At 39.2% G+C, this 21,447-nt stretch overlaps 1 protein-coding gene across 4 annotated transcripts in view; it reads left to right on the forward strand.

Moving 5' to 3' along the window:
- The window catches only part of cadm4 (cell adhesion molecule 4), a 298,609-nt gene that overhangs the window by 205,521 nt on the left and 71,641 nt on the right, over positions 1 to 21,447 (forward strand). For 3 of the 4 annotated variants that reach the window (XM_028470432.1, XM_028470430.1, XM_028470433.1), the window contains exon 1: positions 4,958 to 7,229. The exons of the other annotated variant lie outside the window; for it this stretch is intronic. In XM_028470432.1, the coding sequence (XP_028326233.1) occupies positions 7,130 to 7,229 (100 nt within the window). In that variant the 5' untranslated portion in view covers positions 4,958 to 7,129. Of the gene's footprint in view, positions 1 to 4,957; positions 7,230 to 21,447 lie in introns of those variants that run through there. 4 annotated transcript variants of the gene reach the window in all.

The raw sequence follows: 21,447 nt of genomic DNA on the forward strand, positions 1-21,447 counted from the left end.
GGTGAGCAGAAGAATCAGCTACAGCACCAAACAAAACATCAAAACCACCATAAGCGTTGCAACTTGTTGCTGCTCAATTTTTTTATGTTATCAAAAAACAGGCAGAGAAGGATGAATTTTCTCATTATGTTTGTCTCTATACTCCAGTATCGGCAGCCCTAAACCAAGCCAAATCAAGATGATAAAATGATCAGCTGTTCTTCACCCATTCGGCCCAAGTCCAGTACTACACCTGTGTCAAAGCCTAAGGGTGAATTCATACTGGTTTAGTTCTGGACTCGGTCCGAATGGGTGAAGAACAGCTGATGATTTTATCTTCTTGGTTTGGCTCAGTTTGCGTTCTGAGCACAACTTCTGATCCGCTCCAAACAGCCTCTGGTGCAGTTATATGAGATAACCAGTTGAAGGCCCCATTACTGGAGTAGAGACTTCTCCAGGCAGAAAAACAGAAACTGTGGGTCAAAGCGTGTGTTTAAGAGTGCTCAGGAACTTTTTCCTTCTCTGTTTGTTCTTTCACAACCTTCAACAATGGAGCAGCAACAAGTGGTCATGCTTTTGGTGGTTTTAAAGCCCTGTTTTGCATCATGGCCGGTTCTCCTGACCACCCACAATGCTGTGTGCTCTACGTCATCGCTGACACTTTATCTCAAACAAGCGCTCATAGTGAAAAACATATTTATTTTTTTTTTTTTATCAGATAAAGGCCTTATAGATAAATAAAAAAAAATATTAAAAAAAATCAAGAAAATCATTAATTTGCTAAAAAAAAAAAAAGCAAAATGGTCGAAAGTTGTTGTTATTTATTTCCACCGTAAACATTCTGTTTATTGACATTGAGCGGTTGTGTTCACGGAGCTCCGTCCTAATCGCTCTAGGCTTCGATTAGAAACGCTCTGAGACTGACAGAAACAATTGCTCGAGGATTCGCCGTTTGATCCAAGGTGGACTATAGTGCGTTTAAAACTCTCTTGGATCCGTCGGTGTGAATGCACCCCAAGTGTCTGCCTCAATGGCCTTCTTATTGTGAGGGAGACACACTACTCCACCATGCTGCCTCGAAAAGCATAATTTTCAAATAAATTGCTTGGTAGATTATAGCTACTGTTACATCCATCACTATATGTGGCTTTAAATGCATTTTACATGATGATTGTTTTAAAATTCAGATGTGGATTTTTATACAGTGATTTTGTTTGTTCACTGATGTATCTTCAGGATCACATGCCCTCCCGCACACTTCGCCAGCTAATAAACTCTCAAGATTCCCTCCCACACCAACGCATAGCAATTACCACATGCCTACACACACACACACACAAACTCATACACACGTGCACGCAGCCCACTCACTAGCTACAACCTCAAGGGAGGCATAAAAAATAAATTCTACACTTTGACTTACCCAAGAAGTGCCTTAAGGACAAAAAGACATTTAATCTGGGATAAGCCTTCTGATAGAATCTGTGCATTAGGCCTCTGTGCTGGTTTACAGCGAGCCCATCAGCCCATACCTCCCATACCTCCCATACCTCCCACACCTTGGACAACTTCCCTTTTTGTCTCTTCTCCACTTCTCGGTTCTTTTTATTTCCTCTTCTTCTCTATCTCTTTCCATCTGCCTCACTTTTTCTTTCTTCTCTCTATTGTGTCATTATTCCACTATTTTGTTTCTTCCACATTTTCCTCTCCTTGATACATTTGACCATATTCCCTTGATGCCCCCCCACATTTCTCCTCTATTTTTCAATCTATTCCCAGATGTGTTGTATATTTGTCTTTATTTCTGTTTCCTCTCCCTTGTCAAAGAGATTTAATACCACTGGTATTAAATGCTGATACGACCTCCTAGGCATACTTAAGCAGGCCAGGATCCATGTAAGGCTGTTTGAGTGCTTAATATTTCCAGCACGCTGCTGACTTAAGCCCCTTAAGTGCTTTGGCAACACTTATTCTATAGTGGCACCAATGAAGCCCATTAAAAATTTGATTTGGATGAACGAAAGAGAAGGAGAAGAAGAGAAGGGAAAATGAGGGGACACTTTTTGCCATCATTTCCCCTTCCTTCCGCACACACTGCGACAAGAACAAATACACCCATCAGGGGGTTGCCCACTCAGGGATTTCACAGACAAAGAGATACACACATTCTTGCAACCTGTGCACTAGTATAATAGACTTTGGAAGCCAAACTACATTTTTTTTTGTAACTCCATTAGGCTCTTCGGGATCACTTTGTTTGCTTAGAGCTAAGCTAAAAGAGTTCAGCTTGCTTTGATTAGATAATCGACCTTACTTTTCTTTCCGGTATAAATAGTTGGCATGTCAAGGCGGAACCGTTGGTTCTGATAGCAAAGGATTTAGTTGTCAACAGTTAATGATACTGTGTGTATTTACTTCTCAGAGAGATATTATCTCAGTTTGGCATAATTTTCTCCATCGTCACACTAACTTCTCTTGATTTTAGCAAGGCCAAGAATCTGGGGTAACACTTTACTTGACGTTTTATACATAAAGGCTGACATTACGCTGTCATTATGACGCCTGTAATTAGCATGAATAAGGTTTCATGAAGGCTGTCATTAGGCGTTGTTCATTACCCAAACCCTAACCCCGAACCCTACATCCTTCCATCTAACCCAAGAAATGCCAACATAGCTCCAAAGATGTCATAATTTAGCGAACAACACTTAATGACAGCCTTCATGACACCTTATTAATGCTAATGACAGATAATGTCAGCCTTATGTATAAAACTTCAAATAAAGTCTTACAAAGTCTGGTTTCAGATTCAATATATGTTGCGATTCAATAGTTCTGATTATTGCCATTTTAATTCTTTTGTTTTTCTTTCTTTTTCTTTTCCAAAAACATTTAATCCAAAACAGTTGAATCATACACTTCTAGAAACAATATATGAATCAAAAGCTGTGTTTCCATTACAGATTTTAGCAAAATAAAAGTGATATTTTTAAATGTCAACAAAGTATAATTGAACCTGTTTCCATTGAATGTTGTTTTGGGGAGGAGCCTCATAATTCCCGTGAGACTTCGCTGCAGAAAGACGGACACTCCAAACCTCCTTATAACACTCTGTATTCCTTTGTTGCTCCACGTCTAATGTGGCGGTAATAACTTTGAAGTAAAATGCTAAGAAATGTCCCAGTCTCCTCTTCTGTTTACACGTACCGCGCCATATTTACTCGGAGAATAATTGTCATGTGACCAGGTATGTCCAGTGACCTGTATTCACAGAAAAAGTGTTTGCATTGCACTTTTGAGACACATTTCAATATCGAAACATCTGAAATTCCTCGTCATGGAAGCGTAAACATTTTTTTGTGATATTTGAGTTTTTTTTTTTTTTTTTTTAGAAATTCAGGTGTTTTCATCACCAGTTTTTATTGCACTATTTAGATATTTTGCGTATTACCAAGGAATTGCAGCTACAGTTGCAAAAAGCAATGCACATCACAAGCCAGTCAATCATCATAAAAGCACACTACACTACATGAACAGATAACCTATGACCACATTTGTAGAGTTGGAAAATAAATAAATAGTAAATAAGTACTTATTCTTTCCATTCTTGGACCAGTATGTGCCAGTTTTGTGAGAATTGTTTTGTATTTTATTTAACTTTTTTAACGTAACACAATTGAGGATTTTTTTGCACTACTTTAACTGAAGACAGTTAAAAAAATGCTCTTTTAGTTCTTTAGTTGTAATAAATAATGTAATAATATTTGTCAAGGCCTTTATACAATGTACATGCATGTGTCCTGTTAAGAAATACATTTGAAATAAATTCTTAGCTTTAGTTTTCATTCTTGCATTACAGTAATGGCATTTAATGTTTTAATGGTATGATGGAATTCTCTATAATGTTTGTAAATGTTACTGTACATTGTGAATATTGCACTGAAACTTAATTGGAAGAAAATTGTGAATCAAATCGAAATCGCAACATCTGTCAGAAAAAATTGCAATTAATCCTAAAATCATTCAGCTTTAGTAAGTGGTAGGTATTCCACTTGTGTAATTTACATGTCCATGGACATGCTGTGGTTGCAGTTTACTACCCAAAAGGGTAGGAAAGCTTCAAGATGTTTTGAAATACCCATTGAATATTCCTGATGGTTTTTAAGACCAGATGATTAGAAACAAGTGGAGTTGCTGCTATAAAAAAAAGCCCAATTGTGTTGTCTTTCACGTTTTACGGGACAATGAACGTCACAGATGCAGAGCTGAGAGTTGTTTGCTTCCTTTCCTGGCTTGATATTGCCTTTTTATTGCCAGAAGCAGCATTGGTAGTACACGTGTCAATGAGTTTGAACAAAAGCTATTAAATAAACGAGATGTGTAGAAGCAAAAATATGGGGACGGTTGATTCAGTTGCTGCTAGCGATGAACGGGAGAGAAACATATGGAAGAAGCTACTTTTTAACGCACCAAGTTCTCATCACCATAACTCCTATCAGTCATTGTCAAGTTTATTTCAGCTATCAGCACATCCACTTTCAATCTCCAAACACAAACACACAACACACGTCTTCATCAGAGAGTCATGTGCAGCCATAAAACTGTTCATGCAACATAAAAAAAGGCTCAACAATGCCTGTTTTAGTGCCTTTATGGATACATTAATGAGTAGTGCATAGAGAAAGGTCCAAATAGATAGCCAAATGTAGACTCTGTCTCTGTCAACTCTGGACAGTTAAGCACATTCATGCAAACGCACACTCTGCTACTGTTTCTGGACCTGAAAGACAATCATTGTTTAGAGCAGCCATCCGCAAACACACAAATAGGAACACACACATCTTTAACCTTCACAAAATAGTATGCAAAACATGCAGATGCTGATCCCACACTGACAAAGACTTTCTAAGCAAAGGGGAGGGAGCCAGCGTTATATAAACAAGAGGAAAGAAGGAAAGAGCTAGACGGATGTGATCAACAGTGATAGCTCGTTGGGGTTTAAAAAAAAAAAACAGTTTTCTTAAATCGACAGGAAGGAAGTGAGGCAAAACAAGGATAATGTTGTGGAAACTAAGTATCTGTTTTGGACTGGATTGCTAAAGGAAGAGGATAGAGAACTGGAGCTTGGAACACAAACTGACACGTTTAGGTTTGAAGGAGTGAATGGACTGTTTCTCCATCCATCCATCCATCCATCCGTCCGCTGCCAGGCCAAAGACCTGCCAAATCCAAAGCTGCTGGTCGACACCACCACCTCTGAGTCATTTTTCCTCGGCATCGGCCAGTTGACCGGTGAAGTCAGTAGCACAGGGAAGATCAGCAATGATCCGCTTTCTGCGCAGCCAGATGTGTCGAGTCTCTCACCGTTAGAGCTCATCGTGCCATCAGTGGGACACGGAGCGAGGCAGTGGGCAGTAATTTTGATGATGACATCGGCACTTTATTCAAGCACATAGTGTTGCTCATTGAGCTGTGCGGAGAAGCTTGTCAAGCATTTGTTACAACATTACAAACACCACACACTCACACCTGTGCATACAAGCACAACAGCCTGGCCCACGCACACAGAGCAACAAAACACCAGGTTGTTTAGTTTTGATCTTAAACATTTGTCGCGTATCTGGAGAGCGTTCAGTGAAGGATGTCGGAAAAGACAAGCTAGACAGGTCGATGTGGTAACACAGTGTGATAGCCTGTGATTATACACAGAGGCTAAAATTACCATGTAAGGGCACTGCCTGTCTGTGTAGTAGTGTTATGACACAGTTCTCTTGGATCATAGGTGGATTCTAGGGCAGAATACTCACAAAGACTGTTGCAAAACAAGTCCATTATCTAAAAATAAGGTTTTCAATAGCAATTTGCTTAGCCATTTTCTGGGTGGCTATTCAAGTTCCGTCCTTGGACCAGGACTTGGGTTCAATAGATTTTATTTAACCTAAGCCATTTCCTAATGAGTTGCAGTGTCTTAAAGTCTCCCGAGGCCTGGCCAGTTTGATTACAGAGCAAAGAGACCTTGAGTTCTGCTTGCTGATGAAAAGTGCTATAAACCTTTTTTGTCTCATTAAAATGCAATCTGTCTGAAAATGGACCATTGATGCCACAGATTCTTCTGTCATTGAAGGCACAGCAAAGAAGGCAATCCTTGTTCAAAAAGGTAGCGTTCACTCAGCGCTGATTCAGATAAGCGACACATCTCTCGGTTTTATCTGACACAAACGTCGCGTTATTGAAGTCTTCGTTCGGAAGCAGTGCGGTTTGACCTACATGAGAAAAAAGGAGCCTATTTATTGTTGTGGTTTACTCTTTGGCTGACGTTTAAAGATTCTTTCTTCTTCAAACTTGCTGAGCTCTCGAGTTTGTCGCTGCAGTGCAGTTGGTGAGGAGCTAATTAAGCTGTCTCTCATTCACTTAATTGCAGAGCTGTTGGTACTCAATGCTGTTTCTGGTAAAGACTGCAGTTCTTCACATTTGCTTTGGATACTTTTGGCATTGCCAGGTTGCTTTATTGATCAGATAGTCGTAGTATTCAGCCTCAGGAGACCCAGGGTGCCAAAAATACAAATTATTTTATGAAACCCTACAGATTCTTTGCTAGCTTCAAAGCTCCTGCACTATATGTATTTAGATCAATGCATGCCAGTCATTTTTCCTAAGCAGCAGCAGCAGTAGTCAATAGGGTAAGTCTATTGTTTAAAGCTCATATTTATGTGCATTGCAATAGACTGTCTAAATTGATTAGGGTTTTATTCCTGCAGCTCAGGTCAGAATTATGTGCAGTGCATTGAAGCTCTGGTAGAAGTTTGTCCTCAGTGACTTTGCAGCAAAGCTTGTTGTTTTTTTTTTTTTTTGCATGTACTATGATGCAGTCGACTGTATAAAAACTTTTTTAGTGTTGTTGCGTTGTCAAACAACGTCTGTGTTTATTGCCCCACAGTAAATTTGAGAGATTGGCCCGTGCACGTGTCGACAGCATTGCAGTTGAGAACAAAAATCTGTGTGTCTTTTCTGCGTGCGTAGTCGCAGTGGTGCAGCTAGGGTCACAGAGGAACCATTGATCAAACGTGCAAAGCCTCATACGCACGCACACACACACACACACACACACACACACACACACACACACACACACACATCGTCTCAATACACAATGAGCGCAGGCCAGAGCTCTGTACGCCCCCGCCTCCTCCCTACACCCTTCGTCTCTCTGGCCCTACGCAGCCTGGTCCTGGTCCTTCTCTGCGTCAGTCGTAAGTCACACACACACACACACACACACACACACACACACACACACACACACACACACACACACACACACACACTGACACACATGCACAGTGAGGCCATTAAAAGTAATGTGCAATATTGATTCCACTGGGAAGTTCAGATGTTGTTAAACATAGAATAAGTCAAGAAAACAAGCACAACATGTTTACGTTTGCACACTAATCTTTTGTTATGCACAGGGTGCCACAAATCAGAGTCCAAGCACAAGCTCTGTGTTCATTGAATTATAAATTCTTACATATATACACTTGGAAAATGTATGTAGAGTTTTAGTTTAATGTAGTTTATATGACGAATTTACATTTGTAATTTTTTTTAATCACAAGAAGAAGATTTTGTTTGAAGCAAAAGAAATACAGCAAAGACAGGACTCTCTGCAAAAAATATCATATACTGTAAGTTGTAGATAAAATACACTGGAGGTTGCTCTACTACATTATTTACAGTAATATTAAATTGCAATTATTTTCAAAAATCTGGAACATTCTCGCAAATTATCCCAAAGAATTCTGGCAAAAGACTTTCCAGAAAATTAGTTGCAAAGTCAAGGAATTTTGACAGATTGCTTAACATTTGGGATTTTGTTTGAATTTGTGCTTTTTCCGTCACAAAAACAAAAACTATGTTTTTGGTCCGGCCCACTTGATGTCAAACTGCGTCGTGGCCCTTGAACTAAAATAAGTTTGACACCCCTGGTCTTATGTCATTTGCATATTTCACCAAAACACTTCTCTTATAATGTATTTTGAATTTCTGTAGACTAGCAGCACTTTTCAGTTTTTAATCTAAACTATTCCTCTCGCCTTCTCTTGTGGTACATTGACTCTTCAGGGTAATACAATCATACTGTATCTTCAGATTAAAGCTGATATCCGGAGTTTCTGAGAAATCTATGTTTATGTATCATTCTTTTGAAATGCAAAAAAATACCTAACTAGTCTTTTACTAGTCATTCATATATGTCAATTTTTATAAGTCCCGCCTTTGTTCTATAGACCCCTATACAAATTGCGAATTCCACCATGATCGCACAGCCAATAGGCTTCGCCTTACTGTAGCGGAGGCTGTCAATCAAAGTGAATGCACGTGTGTTAACTGTGCACAAGGCAGCGCGTCACAACAGTAAACAGGTATCACTCTGAGCAGCGTAGCATCATGGAGGAGTGCTCCGAAACTCCAAAGCTTCTACTGAAAAACAAAATAAAAGTCTGGGTACAAAGCTTGCGGATAAACGTCTTTGTGATTGCAATATAATTTATTTCGGAGCTGCTTTTCAAAGGTGGAGGGAGTTGCAGCTTTTAAAAGGATTCCGAACGGACCCTGATTTGGTGACATTTCTCTTGGACAGGTAATAAACATGCTTTAATCAAACTACCATAAGTGTGTTATTAGTGAAAAACAATTCTAGACGTGTGTTAAACACTGTTGTTATGTTCTGCGATGCGGGTGCACAAAAGTAGAGGCGTGGCTTCTGGCAGGTTGGCAGAGGCAGGGTGAATAAGTGACGCTGTCTAGGGAGGGACATCAATGCTTTTGAATTTTCTCTCTCTTTTCATCCCCTTAGGTTGTTTATTCCCTCTTTAGTAGCAAACTTTTGTTGAATGTTTATTGGAAGTTGGTTTTAACAAAAAGACAAAGTCATGTATTTTCAATTAGTCCACAATAGAAGCTAACAAGATTTGGCCTTTCTGATTAAGACCCCAATAAATAATGGAGAGAAAAATGAGCAAAAAACAAAGAAATCAAAAATAACAGAAGACTGATGAACCAAATGCCATGAACAGCATATGAAACAAAAGAAATCTGAGGAAAAAAATAATAAATAGTGGCTCCAGCTGTCCTCATATGATGATGGTAATAAAAGAAAGTTGGACCCCAGGGTGAAGGTGATCTGATGAACCAACAAGGAGTTGTTAAAGAGAGAACGATTGGAGAGAGAAAACGGGGAAATTATATCGAAGAAGCCTGATAGATAGAAGTTGTACTGTGTGTGTGTGTGTGTGTGTGTGTGTGTGTGAGGGGTGTGTGGGTGACGCTCATTCTGATGTAGAAAAATAGTGAGACACAGATCAGGAACAATGAAGTCTGTGTGTTTGTGGAAGAAGGTCAGAGACGGAGGAGACGGGTACAAAGGCAAAACAAAGCCTCAGATGAAGACTATAGAATGCTGTTCCAACTCCATGCAATGGTAGAACAGGATTCACATGTGTAGTCTAAGAGCTCGCTGGAGGGTTTGTGGTCGTAGGAGGTGGTGTTTAAGGAGCAGTCAGTTATATAGGCACTCAGGATTATCAAGATGTGTAGAACTGTGTGTTTTATATGCAGTATTCTTATGTTATTGCTTGGCTGTTTGTTGCCTTATGGCTATAGTATCAGGGCAGTGATGGCCTAATGGTTATAGACGCCACCTTGTAACTGGAGGGTTGCGAGTTCAAATAAATGTTTGATATCCAAACACTTATTTTGCAAAATATTATTATTTTTTTTCTTGTCTGCACATGCTGAAGGTCAACACTATATGTAGTGCCATATTTTTGTGACAGCAATGCATGTGTTATAATTGCAGTTAAATAAATGAATTTATGTTATATTGCATAATTGTGACCATCACCAGCCCTCCCTAAGAAAGGGTAAGAAACACTTAATTAAAGGGAGAGTATAAAAAGAGAGGGCAGTGTTACACCTAAGTGAAGTGTGAAACTGTAACAATACAGAATAAAATAGCCTTTGAATATTTTGCAATAAACATCACACCATTTTTAATATAGTTATTATATTAGGTGGTAGTCCATTAAGATAGCTCGCAAGTTAGCATTAGCTTAGCGGTCTAAACTATTGATATTACCACTTAAAATGACTGAAACACATCATGTTGGTTGCTTTAGCACAGAGAATGGAGTTTAACTACAAGCTATTTCTAAACGGTAAGACCGTGTCGCTGGAGTATGTTCTGCTACTTCCTGTTTTAACAGGAAATGACACATATTGAAAGATCAGGTCGTTAAAACTCAAACAATATTTTTTTTCCACCATTACATTGCAATATGACCCCAGAAACAAGATCAGTAACACAAGGCTTTTCAATCTCTGTGGAATAACCCATACCGATGTCATCATTTTATGGCATAATATTGCTCATCTATAGGAAATATGGGTTACATACATATATGACAATAAAGTAATCATCTTTTTTATGATATGTGGTGGTGGTGTAACATTTAGGGAAGCGGGCTTGTACCAGTAATTAGGGGGTCAGCGTTGGAAAAGGAATGAAAGTTAAAATAAACTTAAAAAAAAGAGAAAAGTTGCCAAAAGGTGAAAAAGCTAAAGAAAGTTAAAATAATGTGAAAAATATCGGAACAGGTTGAAGGATCCGAAACAAACTAAATAAAGTTGAAAAATGCTAAAATGGTGGAAACATTGTTAAAAAAAAGTTTTATGAAGTAAAAATAAAAAAATAGAAAAGTGTCAAAAAAGCTGGAAAAGTTGTTAAAAGAGCAAAATTTAAAAAAGTTAAGCTAATGCCTCTTCATCCTCACTAATAAGGTTAAACCAGGGCTGCTATCCAGGTGATGCTGGAATGATATCCGCCCAATGTCCGCTTCAATAATATATAAACCCTAATAATAAGTAATAGTGTTTGTGTGACCTTTTCAATGTCCTAACATGTTTGGTTAATTACCAGTAGGTCCTTTAAACAAAAGATGGCGGTGGAACAACGAGGATGTAAAGTTGAAAAGTTATTGTCCATTTAAACCCATGGAAGGTCTTTGAGGGGAGTCGATGGTGTTATAAAGTGAAGATAAATCCACCTATTATCTAAAGTTTTCCTTTGGTGTGGCTACTGCTGCATTATAAATCAACAGAGGCACTTTGTTTAGGGATGTTGGATGTTGGTGATAAAATTGGATTGAGGCATACAAAGTAAAGGATTGTGGGTATATTGGCAGTTAGTCATGCCAATAGGGTAAAGTTATCTCACATGTCAAATATTGTTTGTGTGCATGTGCACTGTTTTAGGTCTCATACATCTGTCGGTGAGGCCTCGTATGCACAAAACACCCGTATGGTGTGTTTTTTGGCCGTGGTTTGACACCATTATCGTTGCCATTGTGTTATAGCTCTGTAAATTTCCCCTAAGTTGCTATTTCGATGTGTGTGTGTGTGTGTGTGTGTGCTGAACGTTTGCTGCAGAATTTCTTTTGGGCGGCAACGGCCTCAAAGCAGAAACGCTGCACAGCAGAAAGATCTAACCAGCTGTAGCTGTCAGAAAACAAGGCTTAAAGACAAGGAGACGGTAGTTTGTGAAGGGTAAGAGGAGGTGAGCAGAAAGAGTAATGCGATGGGTGGACAAGAGGAGAGTGCTCAGGCACATGCAATGCAGTGAGAGAGAGAGAGAGAGAGGGATATGGGGCAGGAGTGGGACAAGATGATTGAAATACGCCAGTAGGGTTGGGTTGGTGAGACATAAAGCAGTGAAGGTCAGAACGAGACCGGAGTAAAGACAGAGGAGAGGTTCTAAGAGGAGGAGGGATTGCTATGAGGCGCTTTGGCCTGGAAGCCAAATGGGAAAGTTAAAAAATGAAATGTTCAGTATGCAAATGAATTAAAAAAAATGTTTCTAATGAGGGGTCAAGAGTGGAATGTGACAGTTGTGTGCTGATTTTTCTGATTAGCACTGCAGTGCTTATATTATATTATATTATATTATATTATATTATATTATATAGAATAAGAGGGAGAAAAGAGAACAGAGACTGAGTTGGAAATGGAACACTCTGTACTATGCACTACAAACCCATTGAGTATATACTGTATACCAGTGTTTCCAAAGCGTTATTGCCCCATGTACCCCTTAGCCTTTATTTCTTATCACAATCACTACTTAGCTCATGTTATACATAATTTATTTGTTTTTGCAGGCTTGTCTAAACTCTTTCCTGTGTCTCGTCCAACATTAACCTTGAGTTTAGGCATTTTTTATTCATTTATTTCTGAGGTTTTGCTCATTTTAAAATTTTAGCTTTTAGCCAAAATCAATTCAAAGGTGCTGAAATCATTTTTTTTAATTTGTGTTTTTTACTCTAACTCCAGTAATCTGGCATCAGTGCAAATATGGCCGATGCAGACGAAGCTCTACTAGCTAAGCCTCCCCAACTTTAGTCAGAAGTTTGGAACCATCTTATTAATATTCAAGTAAAATTTGAAATATCAATCAATCAATACTGAATCAAAATCAAATAGGGATTAATCGATTGAAAAACCTTATTAATCAGAATCAAAACGATTCAGGAAATTGGCCATGATATTCAGCTCTAGTTCTTCCAAGTTTCCCAAGATGCAAATGGAACCTACAAGGACAAAAACCTAAATATCTCTGTTAATTCTCCATCTTTGAAAGTTCTGAAAACATTTTAATTGAGATGTTTTTTTTTTAGCTGGTCCCAGTACTATTTTACACTCCGCTCTCAATGCATCATGGGACGGTTGAGTATGACTAGTGTGTCCACCATGCATACTTAAAAAAATGTCCCCATATAGTATACATCCGGATATTTCTCACGTACTCAATCTTTTCATACTATCTAATAGGGGTGTGCATTGCCATGAATCTGACGATACGATTCACATGTCACGGTACGATATATCCCGATACTAAACAATGCGATATACAGATATATGAAATACAATTTTTTTTTTTAAACTTGTGAGAACAAGTAAATGGTAGATAACTGTAATTCAAGTACCAATATAAAAAAAAAAACAGTGGTATGTTTATCAAACTGTCAAATTACATTTTCCAAAAAAGTTGCTTCTCCAACAGATTCTGATTCTCTTTTTAGCTTGAAGTCGGTCCCAGGACCATTTTGTATTCCGCTCGCAATGCATTATGGGGTGGTTGAGTATAACTAGTGTTCCCACCATGCATACTTCAAAAATGTCACTATGTAGTATACATCCGGGTATTTCTCGCATACTCAATCTTTGTATACTATATAATATGAACGCACTCCATACTCATGTTGACATCAGAATTAGTATGAGTAGTGCGTTATTATGCGATTTCGAACGCAGCCAGAGAGTAGGGCTTCACTGTATGACGGAATTAAAAGAAGCAAGAGAAAATGAAAAGGTAAAGTTGGCTGAGGAAAGTCACTCCTGTTACGCTCATTTGTTTTGTTCTTGTCCTCTTACTTCCACGCTCCCTCTCTTCCACTTTCCTGACACGCTATATCAACAGCACAATTATGCTAGACTTGAGCTTCAGAAAGAAAAAAAAAAATCACATTTAGCAAAGAGGAGGGTTTGAAGATGGAACCAGCAAAAAGCATAAATTCCCACGGCGTCCCCAAAATGATACAAGATGAAAGAAAGAAAACTGAAGAAAGCTTTTTGCGATAGTCGGGGAAAAAATTAGGAAAAAAGTGGGGCCTTGAGCTAACAGGCTAGCTTCATCAGAGGAAGAGAGAGAGAGAGGCTGAGGATAGCGAGAGAGGGCGAGCGAGGCTCTTTAGGACAGAACTAATAAAGCAGATGCTTGATGAGTGATGGTGTAAAAGATAAAACAGATGAGAAGGATGATGAAGGCAGGAGGAAAGAGCAGGCGACATTAAGGTGGGAGGAATCAAGGATTAGATCAGGCAGAAGGTGCGGATGAAGATGGATGGAGAGGCTTCAGCTTGGAATAAAATGTGAAAGAGGGAGATGTGAGAATGAGATTAGCCACCGAGGCAGCAGGGGGAGAAAATTATGAGTTGTAGACTAAGTGAAAGTGATGGAGGTGGTGCAGCCCAAAAAAATCAGAAAAAGGCCTACGAGAGCAGAGAAGTTGGAAGAGAATATACGTTATTTAAAGGGATCCTCCACTGTTTTTACAAATGTGGCCTAAAACCTTTGAAATGTCCTTATTAGAAGATCTGTGTCTAACAAAACCTTTTATGCCCCATATTCATTTTCTTTACTTTTATTTTTTATTTTTTTACTTGTCTGCACATGCTGTCAAAGGTCAACACGACAAGAAGTGCAATCTTTTTTTAGACAGCAATGCATTTTATTTTATTTTTTTTTGTTATTGCAATTAAATAAATTGCATTATTTTATTGCATAATTGTGACCATCACCAGCCCTCCCTAAAGTAAGAAACACTTTATTAAAGGGAGAATTTAAAAAGAGAGGGCAGTGTTACACCTAGGTGAGGGGGTGGGGGGGAAGAGAGCAGGGAGGAGCGATTCAAGGAAGAGAAATGGAAGGGTGTGGAAGAGTTGATTACTGTAAAGTGAGATGTGAAGTTGTAGGCGTGAGGCTTAACTATAATGGTGGTGGCTGTGGGCAGAGGGAAGGAGTGAGTGGTAATACCTGAAACAGGTATTTGGGATCAACGTGTCTAAAGTTAAGCCCACTACAAGTTTTATCCCACAGTCCAAGGCATGCTAGTGCATCTTAACTTTTTAAGATGGCACTACTTTACCCTTTGCCTTTAGAGCCTGTGTTCCGGCATCTTGAAATCATGTGATTGATGATGTCACACGGCCCCATTGCCTGTAAACAACCCATTGTTTTCTATTGGAGTGAAGCATCAGCCAGCTTTTTAGATCATTTAGCAGCTTTTTAGATCATTTAGCAGCTTTTTACATTATTTAGCAGCTTTTTAGATCATTTAGCAGCTTTTTACATTATTTAGCAGCTTTTTAGATCATTTAGCAGTTTTTTTAGATCATTTAGCAGCTTTTTAGATCATTTAGCAGCTTTTTAGATCATTTAGCAGCTTTTTACATTATTTAGCAGCTTTTTAGATCATTTAGCAGTTTTTTAGATCATTTAGCAGCTTTTTACATTATTTAGCAGCTTTTTAGATCATTTAGCAGCTTTTTAGATCATTTAGCAGCTTTTTACATTATTTAGCAGCTTTTTAGATCATTTAGCAGCTTTTTAGATCATTTAGCAGCTTTTTACATTACTTAGCAGCTTTTTAGATCATTTAGCAGCTTTTTACATTATTTAGCAGCTTTTTCAGTCAAAGTGCCAATTTGTGCTGCTTTTGGTTGCTCTAAATCACATGTGTCAGACTCAAGGCCCGGGGACCAAATCCGGCCCTTTAGAGCATCCAATTCGACCAGCAGGAGAAAGTAAAAATGACAGAGAAAACATGAATTATTGTGTAAATTACAAAATAATCCAGTTGCAGATATCTCATAGTCACCAATTTAATGAAACTTGCAATTTTCCTTTGTTTATATCACATTAGTGCAGTCACTTTTAATTGCAAAATAATTCAAACAATTCTAAAAAAAGTCCTTAAAATTGCACAAAAATTGGTAACAAAATCAAGATTTTTTTATGTGAATTTAACTGATATTGAGAAGTAGAGCACAATGATTGTCTTTTTTCTCCCCACATAAAATCTACGGCCCACTTGAGATAAAACTAGTCCATATTTGGCTCCTGAGTTTGACACCCTTGCTCTAAATAATGGACAAATTAAGATGTCGATATTAAAAACTGAAAAATAATCTATGACCGCAGGGGGTGACAGTTCTCGTGATTTACTCGCTAACTTCAGCCACCAGTACTGTTTAGGGGGGAGTTAAAGCTCTTCTTCTCTGCTTCATTGTCTGCTACCAAACTGCAGAGTAACCCTAACCCTGTGGTCACAGATTATTTTTCGGGTCACAACTGTTTTTATCCTCTTTCCATTAAACAAAAGAGGTTTACATCAGCATCTTTAACTTTTCCTAATTATTTAGAGAAACCAAAAGCAGCACAAGTGGGCATTTTGACTGAAAAAGCTGTTAAATTATCCAAAAAGCATAAAGAATGCTTCACTCCAAATAAAAAACAATGGGATGTTTACAGGCAAATGGGGCTGTGTGATGTCTTCAATCTCGTGAATTCAAGATGGCGGAATACAGGCTCTAAAACGGTAAAGCAGTTCCATTTTTAAAAGTTAATATAACAAATATCGTGCATAAAAATGCATGTTGTTAGAATCTCTTTAAAAGTTGATATTCACTGAATTTGATTGGCAGATTAGTGGATTTTAGTGAGGGGCGACGTGATCATTTTAACCTATATTGGGAAAAGAGTGGGAGTGCAAACGGGCAAGGGAAGTGTTGTAAGTCTGCAGAGGGGTGTATGAAGGAGAACGTCAAAGTCAGCTATTTCATAGAGTTGGTACGTTACAAAACTGTGATTAACCTCCAGCAAGTATTTATGCACGCTCACACACGTCAAGACTGCAAACATCATTTGAATACGTACTGGAGATAAAGCAACTCACCTCTCCGACTCGGGGGATACGAAAAAAAAAAAAAAAAAAACGTACATCCAGATGGAAAGAGATGGAAAAGGTGCCCACATCTAACCCCGTATGAGTGGAAACCAAGAGATGCTGTTAGCGTTTTAATTAAGGCGGTAACAACATCGGGGGTTATGCATTGTGGTCTCCTGCATCAATTCCTCTTCTCGATCCGTGGCCAGCATTGCAAAGCAAACACAAGCTCCTGGCCCTCATCCAATCGAAAAATAATGACAGGTAATGAATAGAGACAGTAGTGGTGGAATACCTGGGGGCTAGTTTTGGTCATACGCCGATCGTTCATCTCTTATGGCGGGCTTGTCATTTCGTTCTGTCTTCACTCCTCTCCACTCAGTGACATGAAGAGAGAGGGAGAGAAATCATGAGGAAAAAGGCAGTAATTCAGTCCGCTAAGCCTGCATTGCTAAGGCCACTTCTACAATTCTTCGTGTCCAAGGTTGAGCTAGCATTGCTAGCAGCAGACCTCTTGGCTGCCACCCAAATCCCCCCTCAACCAGAGGTGTAAAGAGTACTGATATATCCTACTCAAGGAGAAGTACTGTTACTTGAACGAAGATCATGTGCTTGAAAAAAATATGTGACTATTGAAAATCGACGTTCAAAAGATTGTTTTTGACCCCGTCGGTAAAGTTTCGCGCATTGCATCGTGGGATGTGGAGTTTCATAGATGGATGCATAGAAGTGTTTTTATTTCATACTTGACGTGATTTTTTTTGTGTTTGCCTCCAATAACTCTGCCAATGTGACTTCCTAAAACTGTGCCATGCCAAATGTGCCATGTGGGTAACAACACAGTAGGTAGAAACCCCAAGAGCTGAACCCAAGAAAGTTGCAGAAATGGCACGACTAAGAGCATATGGATTATGTTCAATGAGATCAGAAAACAAAAAAAAAACCTAACTCATAAAAAATTATAATTTACTCAGTAACGGTTGGGTGTAGAAATCTAACAAATGACTTTACTACTTCTAAAATACTCAAAAAAGTACCAATAAAGTCAACTCAATTACAGTAACGTGAGTACTTTCACCTCTGTATTTTACAAACCAAAGTACCCCAGCGTACAGAATACTAAGGACTCTCCCAGAATTTTCTGGTGTTTTTTTTTTTTTAAGTTTAATGAGTATTTTTGAATTTTAATTACTTTATTAATCCATGAAGGGAAATTACATGAGACATGCTTCTCACACACATATGCCCGAATCTCACACATGCACAAACAGGAACTGTGGACATGCATTAATGGACAGATTTTACAATAAAGGGAGGACACCAGAGCAATGTTGGGGTTTGTCGCCAGGACAACTTCCATATTTTTGGTCCGCCCTGGGACTTGAGCCGGCCACCCTCCGGTTCCCGAGTCATGTCTCATGACTGAGCTACTGCCGCCCCAGAGTATTGATCAATGTGCAAAATTAAGTTAAAATTCACACCTATTGGGACAGCGTTTTCTGACTCTGAGGGAGTTCAGCTTATGCCTGCATTTTCATTGGGAAATGCAGTTAATCATGGTTTACGTTTTTTTCATATCCAATTTTTGCTTTATCATGTGTTTCTGCGGATGTACAGTATATCTCTAACTACAGCTTAAAATTACACATATTGTTTTTTTTTCTTTACTTTTCTACCTTTAATTTCTTCCATGATTATCCAGTTAGTCTGAAGTCATGGAGATTATTAAGCTTTCTCAGGATAAAATGTGTGCAGTTTTCCAACACATACAGAGAAAAAAAAGTTCCCATAAAAGCAACTCAATTACAGTAATGTGAGTAATCCATTACTTTCACCTCTGCTTTTAACTTCCTCGTTGGGATTATAACTCAACCCCGTTGCGGGACCGTTGGGCCCTTGAACACTCCTGACTTATGAATTTGTGTGCTTATACTTTATTTACTTGTTTACGTATTTTAAAATGACGATCCTTCACTTCACGCCATGTCTCTTGTACATTGTAAATAAAGCCTCCTTTATTTTCCAAGCTGTGACAACGACAGTGAGGACATTTTGAGTGATTACAGGCACCGATCCACTGCTGTGAAATACTGCCCCCACTTGGCTGGGGAGAGAAGTGATTACACTTGGTTTTATTTATGTGTTGATCATAGCCCGTCAGAACACAACAGTGATAATATCGATTGCTCTCAGCATTCTCCTCTTAATATGAATCTACGCTTGTGGAATATTTCTTTACGAGCGCCAGGTTTTAATGGGGGTGAGATTAATACCTCTGTCATAGAAGTTTGATTCCCATTGGCCCTCCCGCCCGTTTTTCCCGCCGCTGATTGCACTGTGCTGGTGATCAGAGGTGAAGGCTTTCGGCCTTGATGTGAGTGGCATCCTATAAAACCTCCCAGTCACGCTAAAGTGCTGTACCCAGCTGCATTGCGAGCCAGAGTGGTGGGGGGGGAATATGCGTCATCTCTTATATATTTTGTCCAGCCTCCACCAGCTGCATTATTATACTACTGCCATCTTTTTTTCTAACTTCCATGCTATGACTTCCTGCCTACAGCGCTCACACCACGTCTCTATTCTACAGTTATCTTTTCACCCAAACTGATCAACCGACTGCACCCAGAAGCACCTGCTGTCGAGAGGGATCTTTTTTTAACCAAGCAAACACACATCTAATAATTCTAGTATGAGGCTGTGTTCAAAATGGCATACTCCGTACTATAGACTACAAACTCAAAGAGCAGTGTTTCTCAAATGGGGGTACGCGATGGCACTACAGGGGGTACTTGTGGAAAATTAACAAATAAAGTGTCAGTCTTAGTCCCACCCCAGTCATGAGATGACCAGAAATGATTAAAAAAAACTATAGAAATAAATCTTTTCAGGAGCCACTAAATCAGTGTTTTTCAACCTTGGGGTCCGGACCCCATGTGGGGTCGCCTGAAATTTCACACAATCAATACAATATAAACAACTGTATTTATTTTATTTTATTTCATGACTATGATTTTTCTTTCTTTATCAGTGTTAATGGAATGTATTGACGCTCTCATAATGAGGTCTGCACATGACTCTGCTTTCATGTAAAGTTTCAGTGTTTATATGGTGTTTATTTGAACACATTTGACACATTTTTTAAAAAAACAACTATTTCTGTACTTTCACTTTGTGAAATAAAAACATGATAAAAAAAAAAAAAACTAATTCTAGAAAAAAAAAAACGTGTCTTTGGGGTCACCAGAAATTCTTGATATCAAAATGTGGTCACGATCCAAAAAAGGGGGTTTAGAACCACTGCACTAAATACTGTTTATTTTACTGTTTGTTTTTCTCCACCTTTGAAAGTTCTATTTTAAGTGAGAAAGTGACCAAGTAGAACACGTGTCAAACTCATGGCCCGGGGGCCAAATCCGGCCCTTTGGACCATCCAGTTTGGCCCACAGGAGAAAGTACAAATGACAGAACTAACTAACTATGGCTCCTGCGGTGAGGGCAGTCTCCCGTCTCCTTGCGTTGAGCCAACCAGGTGAACCAGTTTCTTCCAAAGCTGGCGGTCCCGTGCCAGCAGATTGGCCTCCTCCACGGCAACTCTGTGTTGTCTGTCGCCTGCGATGATGTTGACCCTCGTGGCTGCTGCAACCTGCTGCCCTTTGGGTCAAACTGGAGAATGGCTTTTGTCGGATGGTCAGAAGGTAGGTGGAGGACATGGCCCAACCAGCTCTAGGCTGAAATTTATGGGCTCTTCGCACTTCATTGGAGACTTGCTGGGGCCATCTGATGTTGTCAATGCTTCTGAAAGCCCTATTATCAAAACCTTCTATTCTTGTCGCCAGAGTTTTGTTCAAGGGCCATGTCTCCAAGCCATAGAGCAGGATGTAGAGTACTGCCAAGTTGTAAATTAGAGAGACACTCATTGGTTGGTGGCAGGCCGGGGTCTGTTGCCGTGGGCAGTCCAGTTACTTTCTCTTGTCAATTTTGTAACAATGTGGTTTCTGCTGGGTGGGTTGTTAGCCCTCGGCAGAATAGTCAGGTGGTGAAGTTGCCACCTTCCAGTGTACCGACACGCTATGGGTTTTTTTTGTCTGGAACCTCCCCAGAAGATCAGCCCGCCAAGGGTGACCCTACCAGGAGCAAGCTCCAGACGGTAATGCTCTCTGGATCATTGGAACGCACAAGCTCCCTCGCCACGACAAGGCCAGACCTAGAGGGAGAGAAGAAAAATGAATCATTGTATAAATGAAACTGAACAATATTTGCAGGGTCTCACAGTTTTCCCGGCAAAATTCTTACAAAATCCTATAATTTTCCTCAAATTAAGACTTAATATTTCCCTTAATTAAATAGAAATTGGTAAAAAAAATCTAGGAAATGTAAAGTGAGGATCCTGTTGGGATTGATTCTTATCACTTATTGCTTGGATATGATCAGTTTCTTACATATTTCACTACCTTCTACTTATACTTCTATGTATACGTAGAAGTGCAAACTAGGGTGCAATGATGTTGAAATTACTCGTTTTCCCGTCTCGTTGTGGCCCAGCTGAGATCAAACTGCACCATATTTTGCCCCTGAACTAAAATGAGTTTGACACCCCTGAAGTAGAATATCAACATGTGGTAGTTTGATCCTTAAAACTCACGGAAACACATTTCATGCCGACAGATCAGACTTAGTATGATTAGTATGTTAGTATGACATTTCGTACACAGCCTGAGTCTAATTCCTCTACTGTTTTTCATAACACTTCTCTGCTGTTTTACTGCAACTCAACAGCTGTCGGGAGAAGTAGCAGAACAATCACAACAGCTGATTGATTTTCCATACTTCGCTCCTTGGACTAAACCTTTGATCACTGTTGCTCACTAATCATATGCAGCCACTTGGCCAACTTTGTCAGGATGCAAAAC

This window comes from Gouania willdenowi, chromosome 16, assembly GCF_900634775.1.
Source record: "Gouania willdenowi chromosome 16, fGouWil2.1, whole genome shotgun sequence".
In the NCBI taxonomy this organism is placed as follows: domain Eukaryota; kingdom Metazoa; phylum Chordata; class Actinopteri; order Blenniiformes; family Gobiesocidae; genus Gouania; species Gouania willdenowi.